Source organism: Podarcis vaucheri (genome assembly GCF_965113315.1).
Source record: "Podarcis vaucheri genome assembly, chromosome: 7".
Lineage (NCBI taxonomy): Eukaryota > Metazoa > Chordata > Lepidosauria > Squamata > Lacertidae > Podarcis > Podarcis vaucheri.
Genome location: NC_138765.1, coordinates 36702423 through 36727124, shown reverse-complemented (window position 1 = coordinate 36727124; position 24702 = coordinate 36702423). Strand labels below are relative to the sequence as shown.

The following is a 24702-nucleotide window of genomic DNA, read 5'->3' as shown; positions in this document are numbered from 1 at the left end:
TCTCTCTCTCTCTGCCATCCAAAGCTGCCTCTAAGAAGCATTCCAATACAGGCCAAGGGCATTTGTGATGACTCTGAAGGAGGGTGATTGGCTCTACCCCAGCTGCCTCTCAAAGGCACTGTTTTCAGTGGGCATCCCACAGGAGTACTTGCTACTTTGCAAAAAATATTCCTAAGAAGCTGTCTTATACTGACCAATCAATCCATCTAGCTCAGCATTTTCAGCTCCAGCCTAAAAGAAGAGGTAAAAAGCTCCAGCCTACACCAACCTGGTGCTGTGAAAATGTTTTAGACTAAACAAATGCAGGGCAGCAGGTTGGCAAAGGCTGATCTGCTCTAACTGACAGGGAGGTTTTCCCCAGGCTGGTACCTCAAGAGCATTTTAACTGGAGGCCTCAGGCACGTAGAGCACAGGGTCTGCTGAGTGACAGCCCATCCTTCCATAGGTGATAGATATATCTAACAAGCTTCTGCAATCTCTTTGGCTACGAGTCGGAAAAGAGCAAAACAAGGCAACTAGAGCGCTTGCAGCCAGAGGCCAAGCAGGGGCTGTGGATTACTTGCTCCCAAGAGTGCTCTTTCTCCCTTTTCATGAAGGCCCCAAAGAAGGAACTTTCCAAACAGAATCTGAAGGAAACAGCTGTTTTTATTTTTGTCATGGTGGACCTAGAGCTGGGGCGGGGGGGGGGGAGGGATCCCACTGCCACTCCCACATTCTCTCTCCTCTTCAGCCACCCCTAAACACCTTGCCCTTCAGACTAGAGGGTACAGATCCTTCACCCTCCCATCCCACCATATCTTCCAAGAGTATACCAGCTAGTTGTAACCCCTATTCTGGCAATACAGCCTGTCTTGTTGCACATCCCCTCTAAGACAGCAGTGTGTTATTTGGCATCTCTGAAAGGAAGAGAATCATAGAATGGCAGAGTTGGAAGAGACCCCAAGGGTCATCTAGTCCAAGCCTACAATGCAGGAATCAAAGCTAACAAATCTCTGGCAGGTGGGCAGCCAACCTCGGTTGAAAAACCACCACCTTCCGAAGTTGTTGATTCCACTGTCAAACATTTATCAGCGTCAGAAAGTTCTTCCTAAGACTTTGAATCTGAACTGAATTTGAAAAAACACACACTTCCCAGACTATGGCTGCTATACCTACTTGCACAACAGGGTTGGCTGGAGGGGGGGGGGGGAGTCAAGAAACCAATATCACCAGGCCATTTCTGTAGAACTCTTTTAATTGCTGTTAACGGCAAGTCTGTAAAAGGTTCAGGAGAAAGTCATCATTACAAAACTAAACAGCTGTTAGAGTCACTTCTTCACCCCAGCTAGAAAACAGTCCAGGGAGTTGCAGTATAATTTAAAAATGAGAGAATATTGCACAACCAAGAGAGAAGAAAATGAACTATGGAGAATTATGATGAAATCAGAGCCTCAGTACTTTTCCCCAACCCCAATTGGGAATGAGCCTCGTCCCCTTGGCAGGCTACCTCCTTGAAACAGAATCTGGCTCTCTACTACCATGCTTTGCCCCATCATCACACAGACACATCTAAAAAAGCAAGCTGACCCAGGAGCCACAGATGTCCCTTGACAACCACCACCCTTCTCAGACACTTGGATTTGGGCTCTTCTAGGCAGATGTCACACCACTGATTCCTGGCACCCCTATGCTCTGCTAAACTCAATGCGATCCAGTCTTCAAGGGGATATAGAACATAGCTCATTTTCTAAACTATCTTCTTGTCCCGTGGCTTAGCCAGGCCCTCATATGGATGATTAAGACACATCCAAAAGCAGCCTCCCCAAGACTGTGGTGGAGCTCGTACCTGCAAATGCAGGGAACATTCATTTTTGCACTACGCTGGAGAAGGGCAGTGGGGCACATGCTACCCTGCCCCCCAAAAATCTATCCTGTTTTAGATCACAGGAACAGAAGTGGCCTTATACCAGCAACTCAGGCAGAAGGTCAAACCCACCTCCTGCTGCTACATGATCTTTCCAAAGGGAGAGGGCAGGGACTGAGACAGGGATGCAGCATGAATGTATGTGCTCTACCACTGATCCCCATTTCAGAAGCAACAGCTCATGTGGACCGAGGACAAACACAACAAGAAATACTGTGAACAAAGCAACCAAGACACTTGGGTGCTTCACTCTCATTAATCTGCTTTTAGGGCTGACTCTGTTGCTAGTTTCCCCCAAATGGGGGTTCATTTACATGGGCTGGCTTATACAGGAACCTCCAAACATGTCTCCACACCATCAGAAGCCTCTAGGAGAGGTGACTGTATCAGCTATAAATTCTGACAGCTACTAAGCGACCCATGGAGAGCCTCCTTCCAGCTCTCGCACAGCACTGCTGCGTGCTCAGTTGCTTACTTTCCTTTTGGCAGTGTTTGGCTTTCAATAGGAGCAGGAAAGAGAAATAAGTAGCAGGAACATTCTTATTCCTGTCTGGTACTCTTAAGCCAAGCACTGTTGAGAAGATGAATGAATGAGCAGCAGCACTGTGAGAAGGCTGGAAGGGAGTCGCCTTTGGATGGCTCTGACAAATATCAGATGCTTCTGAAGACTCAACCACAGGGGCTCTGATATGAAACCAGCCTAAGAACCCCCCCCCCAGGTATATTGCATCACTGGGGAGGAACATAAGCACATTTCCTGTCACAGCTGTATGCATCAGAGAGATGCTGAACCTCTGCACAACTCCCATTTGTTTCAACGGAGTTTGTGCACGAGAACTTCCTAATGGAGAGGAAGCCCATTTCCATTTTGGACCCATTTTAGAAAAGCATGAACAGAGCTAATCAGTTCTGAGGTCAGAGATGCTCAAGTAGTTACATACGCTTTCGACTCAACTATGTTGTGGCAAGGAGCATATCAGGAAAAGGGGGGATCGCACCAAAAGGAAACAGATATGCCTAGAGAAGGTCAGAGGGATGCGGGCAAGGAAGGAACACAGCCTTGTAGGCAGTTGTAGCTCTTGGCAAGGTTGGGGAGCAGGAGAGACCTCTCCCCGGGGATGGGGTTTTTCCAGAGGCTTGCTACATACTAGCCTTCACTAGGTTGGCGAAGGCTGCCATAGAGAGAGATTGACAAATGCATCAGTCCAAGTGGGGGCGGGAAAGAGGGGCATGAGGCTTTGGCAAATGCTGGTCCTTCAACACTGACCGTCAGTGCTTCTCAGGGATGCCTAATAGCAAGGCCACCAGCAGAGGAGCTGCACTTGCACCATTCAGCAGCTCCAGAGAAACTCACACCCAGCCCTTTTCAAAGAAGGTCTCAGCAGCACAACCCAGCAGGAACATCTCCTTCCACTTGCGTTCAATTCAGGGGAGCTTGTGCAGCAGATGCTCCCGCTAGTGTCACATGCTGCTAAGCAAGGATTCGGCTTAAGATTTCATTTTTATTTTTTAAAAAGTGCTTCAAGTCCCAGAAAAGCAGAGAAGGAGCAGTTCAGGAGGGATAGGTAGGGATGAGAGGACTCTCCCAGCTTTTCAATGTCCTGGCTTCCTATCAGGCAGTGCAAGATGCTAAGGGAAATGGGTAGGAGCAATCAGACACCATGCTAGAGGGGTTGTCTTCTCCTTCTCTAAAAGCTTATTGGGTTTCATGAAAACACTCACACAGAAGGAGGCACAGCTAGGAAGTGGCCGGCCTAGTGAAGAACAGGCATAATAATCCTAATTATCTTCTAGAGCCCAGTCAGACTCACCTCACACCCACCCCAAACCACCATCAACTGACACCCACCTCAAACCGTGCCCTCCCCAAAGGAAAATAAATCCACACTGAGACAGCTCTGAGAGAAGCAATAGTCCAGAGGACCTACTGGGAAGATGCACCTATCCCTGTGCCCCACTCCCTCTGCCGAGGCTCTTCGGCAGCCCCACATGATATCAGCCACCACCAGGATCCAAGTGTGGGTTATGGTCCAAGGTCCCCAACAGGATTTCAGCAGAGATGAGATGCAGCCAGCCCGGAACACATTTACACAGGAAAAAGGAACCGGTTGCTCTGTGGTTTAATTCACATTGGATGGTGCGGAGGGGGGAAGGGGGTGGGGGAAGATACCAAGATGCACCACAGAAGTGACGGCCCCATGTTATTCCCAGTCTTCCCATTCTTCATCTTCCATCTGCAGTAGGAGAGGGAGGGAGCGCAAGAAGAAAGGTGTTTTAAAGTAGGATGTTACAAAGAGACAAAGAGCAGCACTGACCGAGGTCACACAATGATTGTGCACAGGATTACACCAAGAGCTGCCAGCAAATTAAAGCATTTTAAGTTGATTGATCCTTTGCCTTGCAAAGAACCAACCAAGCAATCCAGTCTATGTGCTGCTGAAACATTATTAAAACCTGAGACCAGAAGCCATATATACAGTTGCAATCAAAATTATTCAACCCCCATTGCAAATCAGGTTTATTATCAAAATTTTACAGACTTTCAGCTGTTGGCAATGAGGAAATCAAACAAATACAATTGAAATAACTCAGCCCAACGGATACTTCAAGTGGTTTCCCCAAATTCAGCTAAAATAGATGTGGCCTTGAAGATACAAGTGATTGGATCCCAGTCAGCCGTCTTGCCAGAGAGAGAACTAAAGCATTAATATAGTCCTCCTCTTCCTCCTCCTCAGTGCCTGGCTGCTCCTCTTCTACAAAAGAGCAGGCGTGGCATTTTTCTGAAGCACAAGGACATGCCTGTGTCCAACACAAGTCATGTACATGTTAGTGTCACAAAGGTGTGAGCAACAAAATAAAGAAAAATAAGGTCCTCATTGTCTCTTCTGAAAGCCCTCTTAAGCCTGCAACCCTACAACCCTTTCCCGGGAGTAAGCCAGTGACCAAACAGCAGCCTTTTTTCAAAAGGCCTTTGTAATATGTTCTGCCACCATCCCAAGAACCCCAGGGGCGGTCTTCTGGACCTGGCTGCCTGCAAGGACTCACCTCTCCAGAGATGTCCACCTTGGAGAGGGCCAACTGCACCTCTTCTTCAGTCATGTCCAGGTCAAAGTCCTTTTCCCAATCCTCACTAATATCTGTGCTGGAGCCTGAAATGAAAAGAACAACAGAGGCATCCCGTGCTCAAGGCTTTTGATGTACCACAAATGCCACAGCAGGAAGTAAATCACTAAATAACAACCAATGCACTCAAGGCTGTGCGGCATCCACACCTTTGTAGCCAGACCACACCAACATGGAAATGGGTGCTGTTCCACAGCTGTCAAGGATCAAGAGGGGCTTGCAAATGGGTAACTTTCCACATGCTAATGCACATTTACAGAGGGCTGAGGTTTGGCTCACTGAGCACTGTCCAGGCTACCCACCTTTCTTCCCATTGTTGGAGGGAGTGGATTTCCCACTGTCGGAGTTGAGTTCAAAGAGTCGCAGATCCATCGGCCCGTCCTCTCGCAGAGTCTCTGTCCTGCTCACTGGCTTGGCCTCCACTTGCTCCTTGGGTTGCTCTGGGGAAGGCTTTGCCTCTGGAGCAGCTGGGGAAGGATGTGCAGGCTTCGCTGGCTTTGCGAGTGAGGTCTGCTCCTCTGCGGTAGCTTCCTGCAGCCTCTGAGAGATGTCCCCTGCCCCAGAGAGCTGGGCTTCAGTCTGTAAGGGCACAGCAGGTGAAGCAGCAGCAGCAGGTGCAGCAGCAGCAGCAGGGTTTGCAACCTGAGTCACCAGAGAGATGCTTTCGCTGCTTTCAGATGGAGTCACCTCTGCCGGGGCAGTGCTCAGCATAGCCCAGCTTTCCACCGATGCCTCTAGGGTCGGAGTGAGCACTGCTGCAGAGGTGGGGGAAGCTGGCTTCACCTCTTGGGGAGATTGCGAGCAGACGTTAGACTGGGAGGAGGATGACCCAAGGAATTCCTCTGCGGTAGAAGAGGTGAGAGAGCGAGGCAAAACGGGTGAGAAAATGTGTCACTGATGACATTCATAAGTAGGGGGAAATGAAACGGGGGAAACAAGCAGGGGAAAATTCTTGCTTTTCCCTCTGACTTGGTAAGGGAAAGACTGATCAGGAAGTTTTCCTTACAGCCTTCTGAATACTAATAATGCCAGGAGTTTCCCTCCAAAGAGAAGGTTTCTCTCCCCTGCCCTTTTGTACTTCCTGGCGTGTTATTTCTTAGCAATGAGGGCACTACCATGCAATAAGCCATTTAATTTCCCCCTGCCAGGATGCCTGCAATTTTTTCTCCCAAGCTTTAAAAATGTCCAAAAATTGTAACACTGCTAAGCAAAACAGCAACTAAGATTTTTTTGTGCAATAAGACAAGCAAAAACTTCATCTGGATTCATTAGTGAAACTTCAGGTGAGGGCCCCGTCTTTATATATGTGTGGCTTATGTTACTCTGTACACCAATAGGGCTACATTAACCATCAAGGCAGACTAACCTGGGAATCCCCAAACAGAAACAGAGGAGGATGGGCAACTTGCCTAGAAAAACCCACGCTTGCACTGCAACCCAGAGCAAAACTTTAGGGGGCTAGAACATGTTTGCAGACTCCATCAGGAAAGGAGCAAATAGTGGCCCTCACCATGTTTAAATAGCTAAAACAAGCCCAGCTGCTAAGGAGGCAGCCAATATTGCAACTTTCGGCCCAATGACAACACACCAACTCCAAATCTGTCTCCAAGAAGATTTCAAAATGCTGGCTCTCAACTATGTGGAGGCCTGAATGACCTGGGAACTGGTTACCTGAAGAACTGTCACCTGTCAAATAGATCTGCTTATGTCCTGAATTCATCAGCTGAGGCCTTGCTTCAATTAACTACACCTTCAGGGGTTAGACAGGTGGCTACCAAAGACAAGACCTTTTCTAGCATTGCACCAAAATGATGGAAGGCCCTTCCCCTTTATTATTCTTTTAGGCACCAAGTGAATTCTTCTCTATTGTCCCAATTTCTGGAGATAAAAAGCATGAATGGTTTAGTCATTGTATTTGTTCTCAAGGCAGAGGCTCTTCTGATGTTGATCTGAGTTTTATTTTGTATTTTATCCTTGCATGGTTTTAATTTGGCATGGAAGTTGCCCCAAAAGGTATTAGTGGAAAGATGCAGTAGGCATCATTTCAATAAATAAATTGTGCATAAAGTGCAGGAAACTATAAACAAAAGGGTCAGAAGACCCCTCCAGGCATCTTGCCCAGCTGGGAAGCAATTTCTGTTCACTAACCTTCTTCCTCTTCCCAGCCTGGCTCCTCTGAATGAACACTTTGTTCTGCCCGCTGCTTCAAAACCTCTCTCCGGACCTCCTCCTGGGACAGAAAGGAATTCAGATGGCTGTCAGAAGTTGCTCACCTGCTGACCAGGGAGAGGGCACAAGGCTACCCCTGCAGGCAGAGTTCAAGAGCTCATACTCCTGGGTGAGAAAAGATTTCTGACAGCTGCACATGGGAAGGAAGGTGGCAAGCAAGGGGAAGAGAGGAAATACTTATAGAGCTAAACCAAAGGGACATACCCAAGAGTAGGACAGAAGCTTCTGGGGTCAGGCCTCAAGGCAAACCCTCAATCCCCTGGAAGGTACTATGGAAAGTCCTCACCTGAGCATCAGAACAGATCAACAGGAACCCCATAGGCCTGAGTGTAAACCCTCATCTGCAGGTTTACCAGTTGGTGTTCATTGCTCATGATTCTGGCAGGCTGACAAGACTTGGGCTAACGAAGGCTTGACTTTAAAATGTCTTGGCACAACCAAAGAGTTTCCTGCTAACAAACAATCCCTCACCATACAAAACAACCACTCCTTCCACTTCTCCTTAGTTCAAGCTGCACTTTGCATCTTGCACTTTCCAAGTCATTTGAAATGTGACCACATATGCCACCTTACCACTTGCATGCTTGATTCTTCCAACTGCTCCAGTCTCTTCATAAGGCCATGATTCCTGTAGTCTGAAGCAGTGGCACTCTCTTACCACTTCCCACCCCCCAAACTGAGTAGGCCAGAATCTCAAAGAATTCTACAAGCCTAGGACATTTCCAAGGGTTCTGCTGTTCCACAGTGCAACTGAATGCTAAGTGACACACTGTCTGATTCAGGAAAAAAGACAGGAAGGGCTTGGCAAGCAAGCTGCATTAAGGGATGAGGTAGGAGCCACTCTGTGTGCCCACAGGTGCACATGAGAAAGACCTATAAGCATCTTTCCCTGAACTTAGAGCCTCTCTCTGGAAATGTGACTTAGAAGACTGTCCTGGAAAGACACTGTTGCACCCTCCTTCAGACACCCTTGTGTTGCCCCTTACTGCATCCTGCAATAGAGAAAAACTGACTCTGTCTCAGTCACTCCCAGAGATAACCTCTACAAACTCACCTGCTCCAGCTGATGGACTTTGTAGAAGTAGCGTTGCCAGAATTCAGAATGGGACACAGCCACTGGCACCTGAGGTCAATAGAAGAATGAACAGGGATGCAGGGGATACAATTGTCTTGAACCAGAATCACATTAGGGGAGTACACACAACCCCCTCATAGGTTCACCCAGGAGAGCAAGGCAGTTGTGGGGTTGCACTCCATAGCCCCATCAACACCAAGTGTGAGACAGGCCCTGCATGCATATACAGAGACTCCTCCACACTGGGGGGACTCTAATAAGACAGACTGCATGGCTGAATGTGTGTAGGGAATTATCGGTAGAGAGATTACGTCTGTAAGAGGTAAGAGAAGAAAGCCCTAGATTTTAAGACACTGCTGCTCCCTAGAATCTTCTGTTAGGAACCAAATTTTCTGCATTCAAAAGCATTACACAGGAATTGCAATGGACATGTTCTGGAGCCCTGCCTCTTCCTTCAGAATAGAGAACAGCACCACCCCACAGATAAATGTGAGCAGCTAACTTCTAGAGCAACTGTTTGAAAACAAGACCCAGAAGATCAAGGGACTAAGCCACACTGCACCACCTTACCATCTTGGAGTAGAGAGCGCGGATGGAAGGGCTGTTCACCAGCAACTCCGAGATCTCCCCTTTCTTCTCCTCTAGGTTGAAGTGCAATAGCCAGGCCTCAAAGAGCTGAGAGGGTCCTGTAGAGGATGGAAGAAACACCACCATATCACAGCGGAAGTGGTACAATTAGCTTCCATACCTGAGGACTGGAAAGTGACCAACGTAACACCAATTTTTGAAAAGGGATCCAAGGGGTATCCTGGAAAATTGCAGTCTGGTTAGCTTAACATCTTTCTCAGGAAGACTGGTGGAAAGTATTGTTAAAGAAATCTGAAAGGTGGCAACACGAGCATGGGCCTGTCATGGCTCCCTGTTTCTGGAATGCCATCTCCAAGGAGGCTTGCCTGGCACCTTCATTACATTATCTTTAGGTGCCAGGTAAAAACACTTCTCTTCAACCAGGCATTTGGCTGATTATCATTCTATGACTTTTTAAATATGTTTGTTGGTTGTATTATGTATTTTGCGTTTTCACTTTGTATCATGTTATGAACTGCCCTGTGACCTTCAGAGGAAGGGCTGTACACAAACCTAATAAATAAATAACAAAATTATGCATGGTGCGCAGAAAGTGGACAGAGAAAGGTCTTTGTCCCTCTCTCATAATGCTAGAACTCAGGGACCTTCGATGAAGCTGAATGTTAGAAGATTCAGGACAAACAAAAGTACTTTTCCAAAAAGCATATATAAAATTCGCTCCCCCAAGAGGCAGTGATGGCTCAAATGGTGGGTGGGGGTTGAAAAATTAGACACATTGAAATTCTCAAGATTTGGACATTGACACATCCACACCTTCCTGGCTTTGGTGGAATATGCTTTCGGAAGACAGTACCCAAGGGTGCCATGACAAAAAGTAAAAGGGGCAGCCCCCTTTTGGCCCCATCCCCATAATATAAGCAGTGCCTCTGCACACAAAAAGTTCCTTTAGCTATGTTCATTTGGCCTCAATGCTGTTGAGAGATCATGCAACCATGAATTTGTTCAATCCTTTTCTTTAAAGCCCTTTACAATATAGGTACCCCATGTTTAGCGACAATAAATCTCAAATGTTAATTATGCCTTGTGTAAAACTGCTGATTCCTTTTACCTTTCCTGAACCTACCACTAAATCAAATTGGGTCATCCCAAATTATAGTGTTATAGAAAGAAGAGGGGTGATTTTCCTAACCATTATCATGTCTTTGCTTTGTCATTCTTTTTAAATTAAAATTAATACCCCCCACAGGGAAATTACTCCAGTACAATGACATTGCATCACCAAGAAAGTATTCGGCTGGGTGTGTGTGTGTGTGTGTGTGTGTGTGTATGCGTGTGTGTAAATGATACAAGAAAAACAAAGAAATGGTAGGCACAAAGGGGCCTCTTCAGCAGAATTCTCTTCCCAAAGAAACTTGCCTGGCACCTACATCAACATCATATTGGCACCAGTTAAAGACTTGCCTCTTTCCCTAACTATATAATGATTATTTCCCCCCTCTCCTTTTCTTGCTGCTCTGGCCATTTTATTTTTATACACATATACATACACACACACACACACACACACACATATATACAGTGGTGCCTCGCAAGACGAAAATAATCCGTTCCGCGAGTCTCTTCGTCTAGCAGTTTTTTCATCTTGCGAAGCAACCCTATTAGCGGCTTAGTGCTATTAGCAGTTTAGCGGATTAGCGGCTATTAAAGGCTTAGCGGCTAAAAGGCTATTAGCGGCTTAGAAAAAGGGGGGGAAGCGGGGGAAAATCGGAACACTCGCAAGACATTTTCGTCTTGCGAAGCAAGCCCATAGGGAAATTCGCCTTGCGAAGCAGCTCAAAAACGGAAAACCCTTTCGTCTAGCGGGTTTTCCATCTTGCGAGGCATTCGTCTTGCGGGGCACCACTGTATATTACACACACATATATTACACACACACACACACACACACACATAAATATATATGCATGCTTTTCTGCTATATCTCATCTTCAATACATACTAGGTTACAGTCATACATAAACTAATAGAAAAAAGATAGCATAGGTATAAAACATAAACATATGGTAGAAATAACATATCTATAGTCTTCCAAGATTATTTAAATCCTCTATATCTTAAATTATTAAGTATGATCACTTTCAGTGCTTTGAATCTCCTATATAATTTTGGAATTTGTATTGTATCCTTTATTATTAATCATCTTGAGATTTTTTGGCTAAGACAAGGAACAAATGAAACAACAACAATACATAGATTCAACTAATTTCACAAAATGCCTCCCCACCCTCCACCTGTATGTAGGTTTAACGCTCCAAGCTGGCATCCCCAAAGCAGGTTTGGCAGGCAGGCATCCACCAGAAGACTTCCCACACATTTGTTTACAGTTCCTGCCCTTTCTTAAGGCACTCTGCAGACGGCAGAGTTCAGGCTATGCCATGGATGTAAAACCTCTGGACTGTGGGCCAATCTTGTCCAGCTAGGGGGTTCAAGATGGCCCTCCAGGGCTGGGGTGATAAGGATATAGGCTGGCTAGCCTAAAAAGCTTCTACACCCCTGCCTTACACTGTTCTTAGGCTCAAGTTTCCATGGTTTCTGCCCACATACAGTGGTGCCTCGCAAGACGAAAATAATCCGTTCCGCGAGTCTCTTCGTCTAGCGGTTTTTTCGTCTTGCGAAGCAACCCTATTAGCGGATTAGCGCTATTAGCGGCTATTAAAGGCTTAGCGGCTTAGCGGCTAAAAGGCTATTAGCGGCTTAGCGGCTTAGAAAAGGGGGGGGAGCGAAAAAATCGCAAGACTCACAAGACGTTTTCGTCTTGCGAAGCAAGCCCATAGGGAAATTCGTCTTGCGAAGCGCATCGAAAAACGGAGAACCCTTTCGTCTAGCGGGTTTTTCATCTTGCGAGGCATTCGTCTTTCGGGGCGCCACTGTACCTATATTGCAGGTAGGATCTCAGCCTGCCAGAACTGACTCTTCTGACCTTAAAAGACCAGCATGTGTGTGCAGCCACTAATGGCTGGAAAGTGGAGTGCAAAACTATCCTAGTGCAAAACTATCCTCTCCAGGCCAAGAAGGTGACAGGGTAGCTTCACCCTTGCCAGTCTGGCACAGAAGACTGTGAGGATAGGGGGAGTGGCAGAGGGTGGGGAAAAGCAGCAGGAGAGGGGAGGGGAAGGTGCAACTTGGCTTTTCATGAGAAGCAGGTGCCTTGCAACCCTTCCTCCATTTTGCAAAAAGTCCCACTTGCCAGAGGTCACCCGTGGCTGAGCAGGAATTCTGAGAATAGCCTCCCATGTTGAAGCATAACGCTTCCACTGCATCATGCACCAATCCCCAACCTGTCACCCTACCTCCTTCAGACCTTTCTACTGCAGCCCCCAAACCTAGAAGTTACTTTTTCTTTTAGTAAGGCCTGCATTTCAAATTCTGGGCCATCCCATCAGGTTTTGCTTTATGAAAGCAAACAGCATGTTGTGGACTTCCGTCACCCTCCAGGTAGATAGTTCACCCAAACACTTCCCTGACTGTGCGGTTTTTCAGTCCAAATCAGCCCCCAACTTACCATCAGGTTCATTGCAATAGGTGGCTGGGTCAGACTGAAGGCTGTACAGCCGAGCCTGGAAGAGGACAGACAGGGAGAAGCATATGAGCACAAGACATTAATGGCCCGGACAGAGGCCACCTTTTGGGGGTAGAGGCTAGAGGCACCTTGGCACTGTCGTATAACTCTGTTGTTCCAGAAGGGGTTGCCATCAGGGTTATGACGTCACAGTCAATGGTCATATCTGGTGAAGGTGCAAATGTTTCGGAGATAACACCCAGGAAGTTGGAGAGCCCTTTTCTCACTTTCTCTGTCGCACCGGAGGAACTTTCCGTCTTCACAAAAACAAAGAAATTCATAATGAAAACTAATCTAAGGCAGAGGAACCAGAGTGGGCAGTATCCCACAAAGCCTAGCATTGCTATGGGCTTGATACACCAAATCAACAAAGAGAATAATGAAAAAAGTTGTCGGGAGAGGGAAATGGCAAACACAAATGAAAACCCGCCAGCCCTTCCCAATGATATGCATTCCTGCCCCTGCCTCTCCCTCCATTTCTGTTTTCAATGCCCACTCACAGCCAGCTTCTCCTTGACCACACTGGCAGTGGCAGCAATGGTGCAGGCTGTGTCATGCTGGACCACTTGCGTGAACTCGGTCAGGTCACGTTTCATGAACTCCAAGGCCTCTGTGGACTGTAACAGAGTGAGAGGAGAATATACTTATTGTTGGGTACGCTGTGGCTGAATTTCCAATGAGTGTGGTAGTTAGCATGGGTTGGGGGTTAACAATCAAAGAACACAAAGTGTTTATCAATCTAAGAGTGTGGCCACCAGGAGGAGAAAACAGAATTCATACATCCAAAACAATAAGAACCTGACAGCTCTTGTTCCAATCACCTCACGTGGCTTCAGGAGCATGTTCACAACTGATCCCAAAACAAGCATTTTTAATTCCAATAACAGGTACATGAAATGTGACTGTGAGATGTGAATGCTACTCCAATGAACCAAAGTATTACCCTGGAAGATCAGGCCAAGGTGGGTCCATCTAGTTCAGCCTTCCCCAACATGGGGTCCTCCAGCTGCTTTTAACTACAACTCCCATCAGCCTCAAGATCCTACAGCCATGCTGTGTGGGACTGAGCTGTAGTCCAATACAGTTGGATAATACCAGGTTGGGGAAGGCAGGACTAGTTCAGTATTTCATTTCCAACAGCTAGCAAGCAGGTGCCTGAGGAAGGCTCATAAGCAGGGGCACAAAGATCATGGCCTTTCCTTGGCACCTAATACTAAGTACTATAATAAGCAAAGAGGTTTTTTCTTACAAAGGGAGTCATCAGTCATTAATTCAGAAGTAGCCAACTTGATGCCCCCAGGCCATGATGGACTCCCACCAGCCTCAGGCAGTATGGCCAAATATCAGAGTTTGAGCTGCGTCTTTTTGACATCCTCTCTCTCTAGTTTACCAGTGGATAAAAAGCAGACCCACCTACCTTATCTTTGACTGTCTGAAGGCTTTGCTGTAGCCAGCTCCTCCACCAGCCTCCATCTTCCCTATTACAGGACAAACATATGAAGCTGAAATTGGGAATTTTACATAATAAACGCAAGACAAAGAATGCAGAACAGTCAGCTACTGCAGCAAATCCTACAACGGCAGCCTTTGTTTCTATGAAATGTTAACAGAATCTTTTTCCAACCCCAATTCAGGACCTTCCCTTTCAAGAGCCAATGCAGAAACACCTTAAAATCAGTGCGGTACTACACTTGTGTCCTTGGCTTGGCCTCCTCCTGCCACAAATAGAATAATTTACCGTATTTTTTGCACCATAACACTCACTTTTTTCCTCCTAAAAAGTAAGGGGAAATGTCGGTGCGTGTTATGGAGGGATTGCCAACGGGTGGCATGCCTACGGATTTTCCTCCTCTAAAAACTACGTGCGTGTTATGGTCGGGTGCGTGGTATAGAGCGAAAAATATGGTAAATTCTTAGGCACAAGTTCCAAAAATTTCAAAACTTGTGCTACACTTTCAAGCACTACTGCAGACCAAGGCTCCCATTTTTCTCATGAATTGTTACACATTACCTCCTTCCTTCTCTCTCTTTTGCCCTTTCTCAACATTACCTCACAAAATAACCAATTACAAAATAAAAAGCACTTTAACAACTTAGCAGGTATTTAAATACTTATTTAAGTTTAAGGGAATATTATTGAACTCCTACAACATGATGTGAACGATGCAAAAAATGTAATACAAACTCAAGCCTCCTACAGTATTTACTAGAAATCTATGAAAAAGGGTATGAACAAAATAATCACTCAGGCTTTTACAGCACACAGCCTCAAAGACATACAAGTGAATTAGAGGCTTCTGTGACACCTGTTTAAATCATACAATTTAGTTTGGGGAGTAGTGAAAGAATGTGGATTTACTGGTTCCCTCCTCCCACACACAGTCTTTCTAGTTTGCCACAATTATACATCATCATGGAACACACTACAACCACAATCATATTCTAGTGCTACTTTAGAATTCTGTATATAAATGACTATACAAGTGATCTAGGAGCAGGGCTTGACCAAGCAACCTTTGACTCAAAGCCTTCCTCATTAAAACCCTTGCATAGCAGTCAACTGCACTTCAATGTGCATGCCCCCACCATCTGTCACACTAAGGTACTACCTTACAAGGTAGCTCAACAGATGCACATGGCGAGAAAGGAAAAGCGAGTCAGTGATGAATAATCTCGTATATTAACAACAGACCTACAAAATGGGTCAGACTGCAACACAGTGGCTTACCCAAGGCTGCCAGAGAGTCTGAACCCAAGTCCCACACATCCAAACACATCATTTGAGGTGCTGTAACAAAGCAGATGTTTTTCAGGACCCTCTTTTCCAGTTGTCCCCAGATATGCCGACTTTGACAACCGCCACTACTTCCGAGGCCTCACCGCATTATTAACCCCGAATTCCTAGATCTCGTCCCAATACAGCCAACGCTGCCCTACCCCCAAGCAATCCTAAACTGCCCCCCATACCATACAGTACAATCCTACCTTTCTCCTCCGCAACCTGTTCCCCTGAAAAACCCACACCTCATCTTCTGGCTTCGCGACCACCGCCAGGGCTGCCTCTACAAAACAAGAGTGCCCAGACTCAAGAGGGAGGGGGCGGGGCTAACAACACTAAGTCAGGGCCAAAGGAACGCACTCTATGCATTGCCAGCGGTACTCTTTCCTGCCTAATCAGTCCAGGGGTCCCGAGGCGGAGCTCTGGCACAACCTCCCGCCCCTCCTCCTCATTCGCCCCCAGGTCTCCCCCACCCTAGTCGCAAAGGCACCACTCCCAGCGATACCAGTTACGCTCACCCTTCCGCCATCTTGGCCGTCTGACGTCACCAATATTTACTGACCTTTGACACCCAGCAGAAGCCCCGCCCTTTTGACGCAGCAACCGCCACTACTTCCGGGGGATCCCCCACTTTCTCTCAATCGGGCTGTCACAACTTCAGTGTTACCATAGAAACACTTCCGGCTTCCACGATAGAGAGCTCTGGGTAGAGTGGCTTCCCTAGGGTTACACATCGAAGTAGAAAAGCCTTTTGGCGATGCCGTTGTTTTCGCATTATGCTCCTCACACGGGCGGCTGTCAAAAGGAACCCGGAAGTGAGGGCTGGAGTGGGGAGCGTCTTCTCTCACTCTCTTTTTAATCTGTATGCTTCTTCTGAGTTTGGTCGGCCTCTGTGGGTACGGCAACAGCCGAGGGCCAAAAATGCTCGCGCGCAGCACGTTCAGCGTTTTCCTCCCTTCTCTCTGCAGCATCGAGGCGGAGCCAGGAGAAAGGTCCTTCCCTTTCCCCTCCCTGGAGCTAACGAAGGAAATTCCGTAGCCCCATCGAAGTTAGCATTCTGCAATCACCCGCAGCTCTTACACTTACCGGGATTTCACAATAACGCATTTAAAATATAATCTAATAGATATGTATGTATGTATGTATGTATGTATATATATATCATTTCCATTTGAAAACTCTCATCGCTCCTCACCCGATCTCAACATATTTGTTGGCATCCCGTCTGTCCCGAGAGACCATGGAGCACTCCTCCGGGGGTGAGGTCAAACCGCTGCGTAGGCAGCGCGGAAGTGACTCTCCTGGGGCGCAAGCCTGGGCAGCGGGCATGGAAAGTCTAGTGCAGTGGTTACCAACTGTTGGTCCGTGGACCCCAGAGGGTCCACGTAACCCACACAGGGGGCCCGTGGCACCATTTACAGTGGTACCTCGGGTTAAGTACTTAATTCGTTCCGGAGGTCCGTTCTTAACCTGAAAATGTTCTTAACCTGAAGCACCACTTTAGCTAATGGGGCCTCCTGCTGCCGCTGCGCCGCCGGAGCACGATTTCTGTTCTCATCCTGAAGCAAAGTTCTTAACCTGAATCATTATTTTTGGGTTAGCGGAGTCTGTAACCTGAAGCGTATGTAGCCTGAAGCGTATGTAACCTGAGGTACCACTGTATACAACAAAAACTAACACAGATATATATATATATATATATATATATATATATATATATATATATGCTTTCGTAGATTTTCACGGGTACAGGAATGCAGGTTTTGGTGTCTTCGGGTGTCTTCCCGTGTAAGAGTCGGGGTGTCTGTGCAAGAAGCCGAAAGCACCAGCCTGAAGATGACGAGTGAGACCTCGTCGAAACGTCGCACAGACACCCCGACTCTTACACGGGAAGACACCCGAAGACACCAAAACATATATATATATATATATATATATATATATATATATATATATATGCAGGTTTTGGTGTCTTCGGGTGTCTTCCCGTATATATATATATATATATTTGCTTTCGTAGATTTTCACGGGTACAGGAATGCAGGTTTTGGTGTCTTCGGGTGTCTTCCCGTGTAAGAGTCGGGGTGTCTGTGCGACCCCGAAGACACCAAAACCTGCATATATATATATATATATATATATATATATATATATACGAAAAGTAGGAAGTACAAAAGTACTCCCTAAAGTAGGCTTTTGGAAAACAGGGGGACCGCAGTACTTCGCTAATTGGGAGCCACAGCTCTAGTGGTATCATAGGCGCCGGGTGCGGGGGACCCTTGGTGTTCCAACCCCCACAACATTCCCTATGGAGTGGCGGGCATCCAACATTTTTTGTGCCAGGGGCATGGACGAAGCCTGTTGCACCCAGCCCCGCCGGGCCCAGGAATGCTGTCTCAACAGCATCCTCGCGCGGCACTGCCCCAGCCGAGGAGACGGGCGGTAATGCTGTGTCAGGGAACTGCCATCGGAGCCAAGAGTGGAGGTAAGGCTCCCCCGACCATGCAGGAGAAGGGACCAGTAGAGGGAGAGAGAACACTCCCTTTGGGGAAGGTAATCAGCGTGACACCGGGGAGGAAGGGGACCAGGGAAGGACTTCGGAGAGAGGGCTCCAAGACTCTTCCACAGAGACCAGTGGGGAGAGTCCACGACCTCCGCTGGCTACGCCTACTCTGCGCAGGAAACTTCCGCGCAGGGAGGCTAGGCGGAGACTGGGCGTCAAGGAATTTTTATGTTGGAAGAAGTTCAGGAAACGCCCACTGACGGATTCTGCCAGTGACTGACACAGCCATGGAGAAAGGGCTGTCCAGCCAGGGAAAGGTTTAGTCAGGCAACTTTGCCTAGAGCTTCAGCATCCTTTACGCACGAGCAACCCCAATTCCCATTACACGCTGCATCATTGATATCAACAGGATAACTTCAGTCTTTACCACTAACTTCAGAAGAGCCCAACACACTTTAATAGACTATACGGTGGACCAAGGTTGTAGGGGAACTTTTCTGTCCGAGAACCTTAGCAGAACAATTTTATGCATGTCATCTCAGAAGTAAATCCCACTGTGTTCAATGGGCTGCGGTTCAAAACATCTGGAAGGCACCAGGGTGGCGAAGGCAGTGTAATGGAGTGACCTTTCCATTCTATCAAGCACACAAATGATATGTGGGAAGCTGATGAAACGCTTTCCTGAGTATCTTAAAGGGAAACAAGTGCAAGCTCATATAAAAAAAATAATCTAGGACCAAATGCACCAGCACCTCAAGGCTCCTGCTTGTTCTCCCCACTATTTACGGTATATACAAATAAAACCGGAGGGCTTTTGTTAATGAAGGACACTCCTGTGATATGCTATATAAACAAAAAGAGCTGGTGCCCCTCATATGCTTTGAGCTTCAATCAGCCCCAGCCAGCACAGCTGTATTGTGCTGGTGCTATGGGAGCTGTTGGGAATTGTAGTTCAAAGCACCTGGAGGGCACCAGTTTTGGGAAGGCTGCCATAGTAGCTAAGAAACTCAAGTTTCCAGATAATTTCACCTGAACCCCTCTTGTCCAGCTATAATCATTACCTTTATATTGCCATCTGTGCACATGACACTTTACAAAGAATAGATCCTTGGCCTGAAAACTACACAAGAGAGACAGCAGTGAAATGGGAGGCAACTAGGCCTAAACTGTTCGTCTCATTTTCATCCTATCCTTCCTCCAAGGAGTGTTTGCCATCCCCAGGGAGACTTGCCTGCCACATTGGTTGTTATCTTACATACCACATAAACCCTATCTTATTCACTCAGGTCTTTGGTGGGTAATTTTTAATTACTGGTTGTGGGTCACCACCACCATCATTTAAAAAATATTTTTAACTGCCACCCTAGGGAGTTCTTGTTTCTCTTGTTAGTTGCACAACTAACTAAAGACTAATTTGTTTTGAGACAATTTTTTAGTAGTGAGCAACAAATAATAATAATAATAATAATAATAATAATAATAATAATAATAATAATAATTGTACATAAGGGCAAATTGTTCTTATTTGTAGGAGAAAGGCAGTACACAATTTGTTGAAAAGAAATAAATACATTTAAGCCATGAACATCTAGTCTTCCTTGTATCTTTAGTCTTTAGTGTTGAAATTTAGCCTATGCCTATCTTAGCAAGGCCACTCTTGTGCTCCTATATAGCTTGTGCTATTTATAGAGTAGAATGGATATTCCTCTTTTTTTCTCTTTCTTTCTCATCTATCTATTCCTCCACTCCCTTGCTCCACAGGGAATTTCCAGAGGAAATACGCTTGGCTGATAAAGCAGCCAGTGAATTCATGCCATCTGCTTTCAATCAGTGACTCTCGGAGAGTCGGCTTCACACAAGTTGGTGGGTCCAGTTATTCTAGCATGAGGCTACCATATACCTATATTTCAGAAAGAATGGTTAATGCAGTACACACACATATATGTACTAGCATTCTCCCTCTAAGCTGGGAGTAGATTTGGAGCTGTAGGGGGTGTAGATTGTAGACTGGGAAAATGCTGAGTACCACCTAGTCTGCAAACTAGGGGTTGTGCCTATGATGCTGTTGCTTGTATCCTGAGAAAATTCCTTTTATCCAGAGTGTAGCCTTCTGTTATTTTACATCTCTATAGATCCCAATCACAAAACATAAATTTGTAGTAGCACATCTCTTTGTTTAAAGCACCCCTCTCCCTGGCCACAAATTCTTCCTTCCTCCTCTCCCTCCCTCCATTTGGAGTCTTTCTGGGGCAACTGCCAAGAAATGCAGCAAGCCCAGGTGGGATCCAAGGGGTAGAGGACACAGAGGGGCTTTCTGTCTGCCTTCTTCCAGCTGCTACCTTTGACAGTTGTTTTGCAGCTGCCCTCACTTAAATTATTTATTTACTTAACTACATTTGCAGAACCATACTTGTATAAGCTCACAACATAAAATGTTCACATACAATAAAAATAACAAAATCAAACAAGTTTCTGCCTACAAAAAGCATAAAACCAGATGTCTGAAAAATCACACATGCACAAAACCAAAGCCACGGTGTTTTGTTTTTTTTTTTTTTTTTTAAAAAAACCAACAACCCTAGGGGAATTTTAAAAAAGTCTTCACCTGACACCAGAATGTAACCACAAATAAGCCCCCCTTTCCCCTTGTGTGACATGTTTTTCTTTTCTAGATTACAAACCTGTAGGCTAGGGATTGCCTGTTTTGGTAGTATGTAAGCCTCTCTGGGAGGGACGCGGGTGGCGCTGTGGGCTAAAGCCTCAACGCCTAGGGCTTGCCGATCGAAAGGTCGGCGGTTCGAATCCCCGCGGTGGGGTGCGCTCCCGCTGCTCGGTCCCAGCGCCTGCCCACCTAGCAGTTCGAAAGCACCCCCGGGTGCAAGTAGATAAATAGGTACCGCTTACCAGCGGGAAGGTAAACGGCGTTCCGTGTGCGGCTCTGGCTCGCCAGAGCAGCGTTGTCACGCTGGCCACGTGACCCGGAAGTGTCCCCGGACAGCGCTGGCCCCCGGCCAATAAATGTGAGATGGGCGCACAAACCCCAGAGTCTGTCAAGACTGGCCCGTTCGGGCAGGGGTACCTTTACCTTTACCTAAGCCTCTCTGGGAGACTTTTTGGCTGAAAAGCAGGGTACAGATGCTCTAAATAAAGAATATATGATAGGGGTTTAGAGGAGTCAAAACATTTCACATATGTACAGTAACAGGCTGATGGGAGTTGCAGCCCAAAACATCTGAAGAACACCAGGTGTCATGAACTGGCAGGACAATGAGGAGAGAGGTCAGTACACAGGAACCAGAGGAGCAGGACTCGTCCCCAGAGCCAGAGGGGCCCCTGTGTCCATGAACACAGCAGGCCTGGAGGCATAGGAAGCCCTGGGGGGTAGCTGGCCAGGTAGGGGCTTGTTAGCTCTGGAAGGAGGTGTGTGAGTCCTCAGCTGGAGTAAGCTCAGGAAAAGGTAGGGTCACATGCTTTGCCAAACCCAGGTGCTGCAGTCAACATTCATGGTATAAAAATGAAGTAGGAGGTGAGGAGGTCTGCTCAGCTTCCCACATTGATGGACCTTGGTTTGGAGTTTCTAGGAGCTCTACGGGACTACATTTTGGGACTGTATGTACCAGTGGAGACTTGCTGCAGGTGTGCTAGGGGTTCAGGACACCAGGAGGGCAAAGACTGCGCTAGAGCCTTCATACTGTTAAGGCATCACATTTTCTCAATCAACAGAAAGCAAAATTAAAACATGTTTCCCATGCAATGCTCTCTTATGGCAAAGATGCTTCTGTAAAGTTTACTCACAAGTGAATCCCATTCAGCAAAGATCCTTTGGAATGTTAACTGAAAGTGTCCTCCTAGCATGTTATGCCCAATATCTGTTTGTTTCCAACCTAGGGGGTTGTTTAAACAGTTGTTTAAAATTATTTCAAGAAACTGCATTATGAGCCCCTTGTGGTCCATGTGCATCAGCTGGTGTGATGGGATGATGAGCTGCTTGTGCGTAAAATCGTAGTCCCTCAGAGTTTGTTCAAGTCCACAAACCTCTGTCTGTGACGGAGCCCCTCAGACATGGCTCCTCTAGTCACTCGCAGATTCCGACAGTGGCTGCTTTCAGAATCGCTTCCAACATAAAAGCTCCTTAACGGAAACACGTCTTCTGGACTCACGGCGTGACAGTTTCCGGCGAGGAGTGGGTCTCCCTATGGGAGGTCCAGAAACCTCCCCACTGTTCTCGCTGGACGTGTCCCTGAGCCCTCCCTCTTGCTCGCTTTCCCTCAGAGACCCACCTCTCCCCCTGCTGGTTCCTGCTTCCGCTGCTGGGTCTCTCCCAACCTCCGTGAGCCCTTCCACCACCTGTCCCTCCGATGGCAGTTCCCTGACAGCTGGAAAAGTGGAATAAGCCCCACCCATGCTGCTGATGCACCCAGTGGCCCTCCACACTGGTGCCATTCCGTCAGTGTATGAGGGAGGTTTATATATATGTACACTGAGGTATGTGTGTAGAGATCCTCCATGCAAGGGGAGGAGGATGGCCTTGCTTGGGCCTTGCTTTGGAACTCTTCAAGTCGTTGCCCTAGAAGTGAATACAAAACTAAGCTAGATGGATCAGTGATGTGGCTGAGTATCTAGACAGGTCTTTGGTCTGATCCAGCAGGACTCTTCTTAGGCATAGAAATTTATCAAATAAATATGGACCATAAAGAAGGCTGATCGGCAAAGAATTGATGCTTTTGAATTATGGTGCTGGAGGAGACTCTTGAGAGTCCCATGGACTGCAAGAAGATCAAACCTATCCATTCTTAAGGAAATCAGCCCTGAGTGCTCACTGGAAGGACAGATCCTGAAGCTGAGACTCCAATACTTTGGCCACCTCATGAGAAGAGAAGACTCCCTGGAAAAGACCCTGATGTTGGGAAAGATGGAGGGCACAAGGAGAAGGGGATGACAGAGGACGAGATGGTTGGACAGTGTTTTTGAAGCTACCAACATGAGTTTGACCAAGCTGCGGGAGGCAGTGGAAGACAGGAGTGCCTGGTGTGCTCTGGTCCATGGGGTCATGAAGAGTTGGACAAGAATAAACAACAACAGCAACAGGTATATTTATCTCTTAATTTGGCTTTGTTCAAATATTTTATCAGCCTTGAAGCTTGCTATAGGGAAGGGTCATAACTCAGCAGTAAGTACATTCTTCTCATTCAGAAGGCCACATGTTCAACCCCTTGGCTGCCAATTAGCCACTGGGCAACTTTCAAGGTGCTAGTGGTATACAAAGCCCTCTACAACCTGGGACCAGGTTACCTAAAATATTATCACCTCCCTTGAATACCTTACCAACTATTGTACTTGCGGGAGAGGGCATCCTACTGATATCACCTCAACAAAGGCTCATTTTGTGTGATGTCAGAATTGGGCTTCTAGTGTGGTGGCATCTCCTACCCTTTGGAACTTAATCCCATTACATATCAGATGGGCTCCATCTCTACTGTTTTGTTGGAATCTGTTGAAGACTTGCCTCTGTGATGGACAGGCCCTGGGTCTGCCTCCAGGAGACCCAGAGACTAGCGTAGTAAACTGGTAGGACCACCACTCAATCTGAACGGGGGGGGGGGGATTTAAGTGAGGTGACAGTTTAACCATCAGGTAAGGACTCTCCATGTATATGAGAGAGAGACTATATGTGAGGATAGACAGTGACTGTCAGTGTGGGCAGTTGGGGTTTGAACTATCTGAGTTCGGTTAACTGGGCAACCCAGTTTTGATTCCTTCAGGGAATATTAAATCCTAGAATGGGCTGAGCAGATGGGAAAAGCCTACCTTGCCCAGTGCTTTTTTTTCTTCTAAAAAATGTTTAGGGGTACTCTCATTTTCCTACTCATATTGAAATACTGCCTCTCAATGAGGCCAAACTTAGATTTACAAAATGTTTAAGGATATGCGTACTCGTGTCCCCCCAGAAAAAAGCACTGACCTTGCCACTTGTTCTGATTCAGCAATAAACCATGGAAAGCATATGGGGCAAATAGAGGTGTGGGTGACTTGATGAACTCTGGTGTTTTGTGCCTAACGTGAAACTACCAAGCCCGAAATTTAGAGAGAGTGTAATTAAATAAACATTTCAGTTTTATTCCAGAAGTGCCTCTTCATCCTTTGAACCTCTGAGGATTGAGTGGACACTGGACAGAAGTACAATACCTAGCTGCTGTTTGATCAAAAACGCTATGACAAATAGCTATTCGAGACCTCTTATGCATTAATAACAGGGAGTTTTTATCTATTAACTCAGAAAATTGGAAATTGGTCATGTTGCCCTGCTCTTATCTTCAGTGAGGGTCTCTTTCAACAACCCTTCTGAGTGGAGATGATTATTTCAGCCAGTATCCATACCGGATTTGAAATTGTTTTTATATTTGTAATTCTTTTAATACTACTCTTGGGATTGGTCCAGAGGGTGCAACTGGTGCAGAATGTGGCGGCTAGGTTGCTTGTAGCGGGGAAACTACCACCAACATATAGCAGCACCCTGCTTCTGGGATTTGCACTTGCTGCCAGTCTGTTACCAAACAAAGTTCAAACTGGGATGCTAACATTTAGGTCCCCACATAGCTGAGAACCAAGTTACTTGAGAGGCTGTCTATTTTGCATCCAACAGGCCACCATGGTCTGCTGGAGAGTTTAAACTGCACGTTCCAAAAAACTTGAAAGCCCCTTTCACAGTAACTCGGAACAGGGCTTTTGTGTGGCTGACTGTTTTGTGGAAGAGCATACCTGTCCAGTTCTGCCAGGCACCCACTATCTGCACTTTCCAGAAACAACTGAAGGCATTTTTGTTCCGATGGGCTTTCCCTAGTTGGATAAATGTACTGCGAGTCTTGTTTTAAATGTATTTGTT

At 46.6% G+C, this 24702-nt stretch overlaps 1 protein-coding gene across 7 annotated transcripts; it reads right to left on the bottom strand.

Moving 5' to 3' along the window:
- Positions 1-1216: 1216 nt before the first annotated feature.
- Positions 1217-23483, bottom strand: BSDC1 (BSD domain containing 1). Of its 7 annotated transcripts, none has more exons than XM_082229514.1 (12): positions 15835-15860; positions 15266-15325; positions 13955-14015; positions 13038-13154; positions 12627-12794; positions 12481-12535; positions 8901-9016; positions 8310-8378; positions 7175-7256; positions 5329-5868; positions 4949-5052; positions 1217-4137 (listed from the first exon to the last, which is right to left on the bottom strand). In XM_082229514.1, the coding sequence occupies exons 1-12, from the start codon at positions 15843-15845 to the stop codon at positions 4105-4107; spliced, it is 1416 nt and encodes a 471-aa protein (XP_082085640.1). In that variant the 5' UTR covers positions 15846-15860; the 3' UTR covers positions 1217-4104. The 7 variants fall into 7 exon arrangements, with proteins under 7 accessions (XP_082085640.1, XP_082085639.1, XP_082085638.1 ...); XM_082229513.1 differs by lacking the exon at positions 15835-15860 and adding an exon at positions 15523-15652; XM_082229512.1 differs by lacking the exons at positions 15266-15325; positions 15835-15860 and adding an exon at positions 23326-23483.
- Between the last annotated feature and the right edge of the window lie 1219 nt (positions 23484-24702).

What these genes read in the sequence shown, in the direction of transcription:
- BSDC1 (XM_082229512.1), bottom strand. Translation starts at nt 23,468, where the DNA reads ATGGAGAGTCCTTACCTGATGGTTAAACTGTCACCTCACTTAAATCCC. An exon ending in GCGCTCTCTACTCCAAGATG is followed by an intron (nt 8,379 to 8,900) that starts GTAAGGTGGTGC and finishes TATTGACCTCAG; the next exon opens with GTGCCAGTGGCTGTGTCCCA. An exon ending in AGGCTGGGAAGAGGAAGAAG is followed by an intron (nt 5,869 to 7,174) that starts GTTAGTGAACAG and finishes CTTCTACCGCAG; the next exon opens with AGGAATTCCTTGGGTCATCC.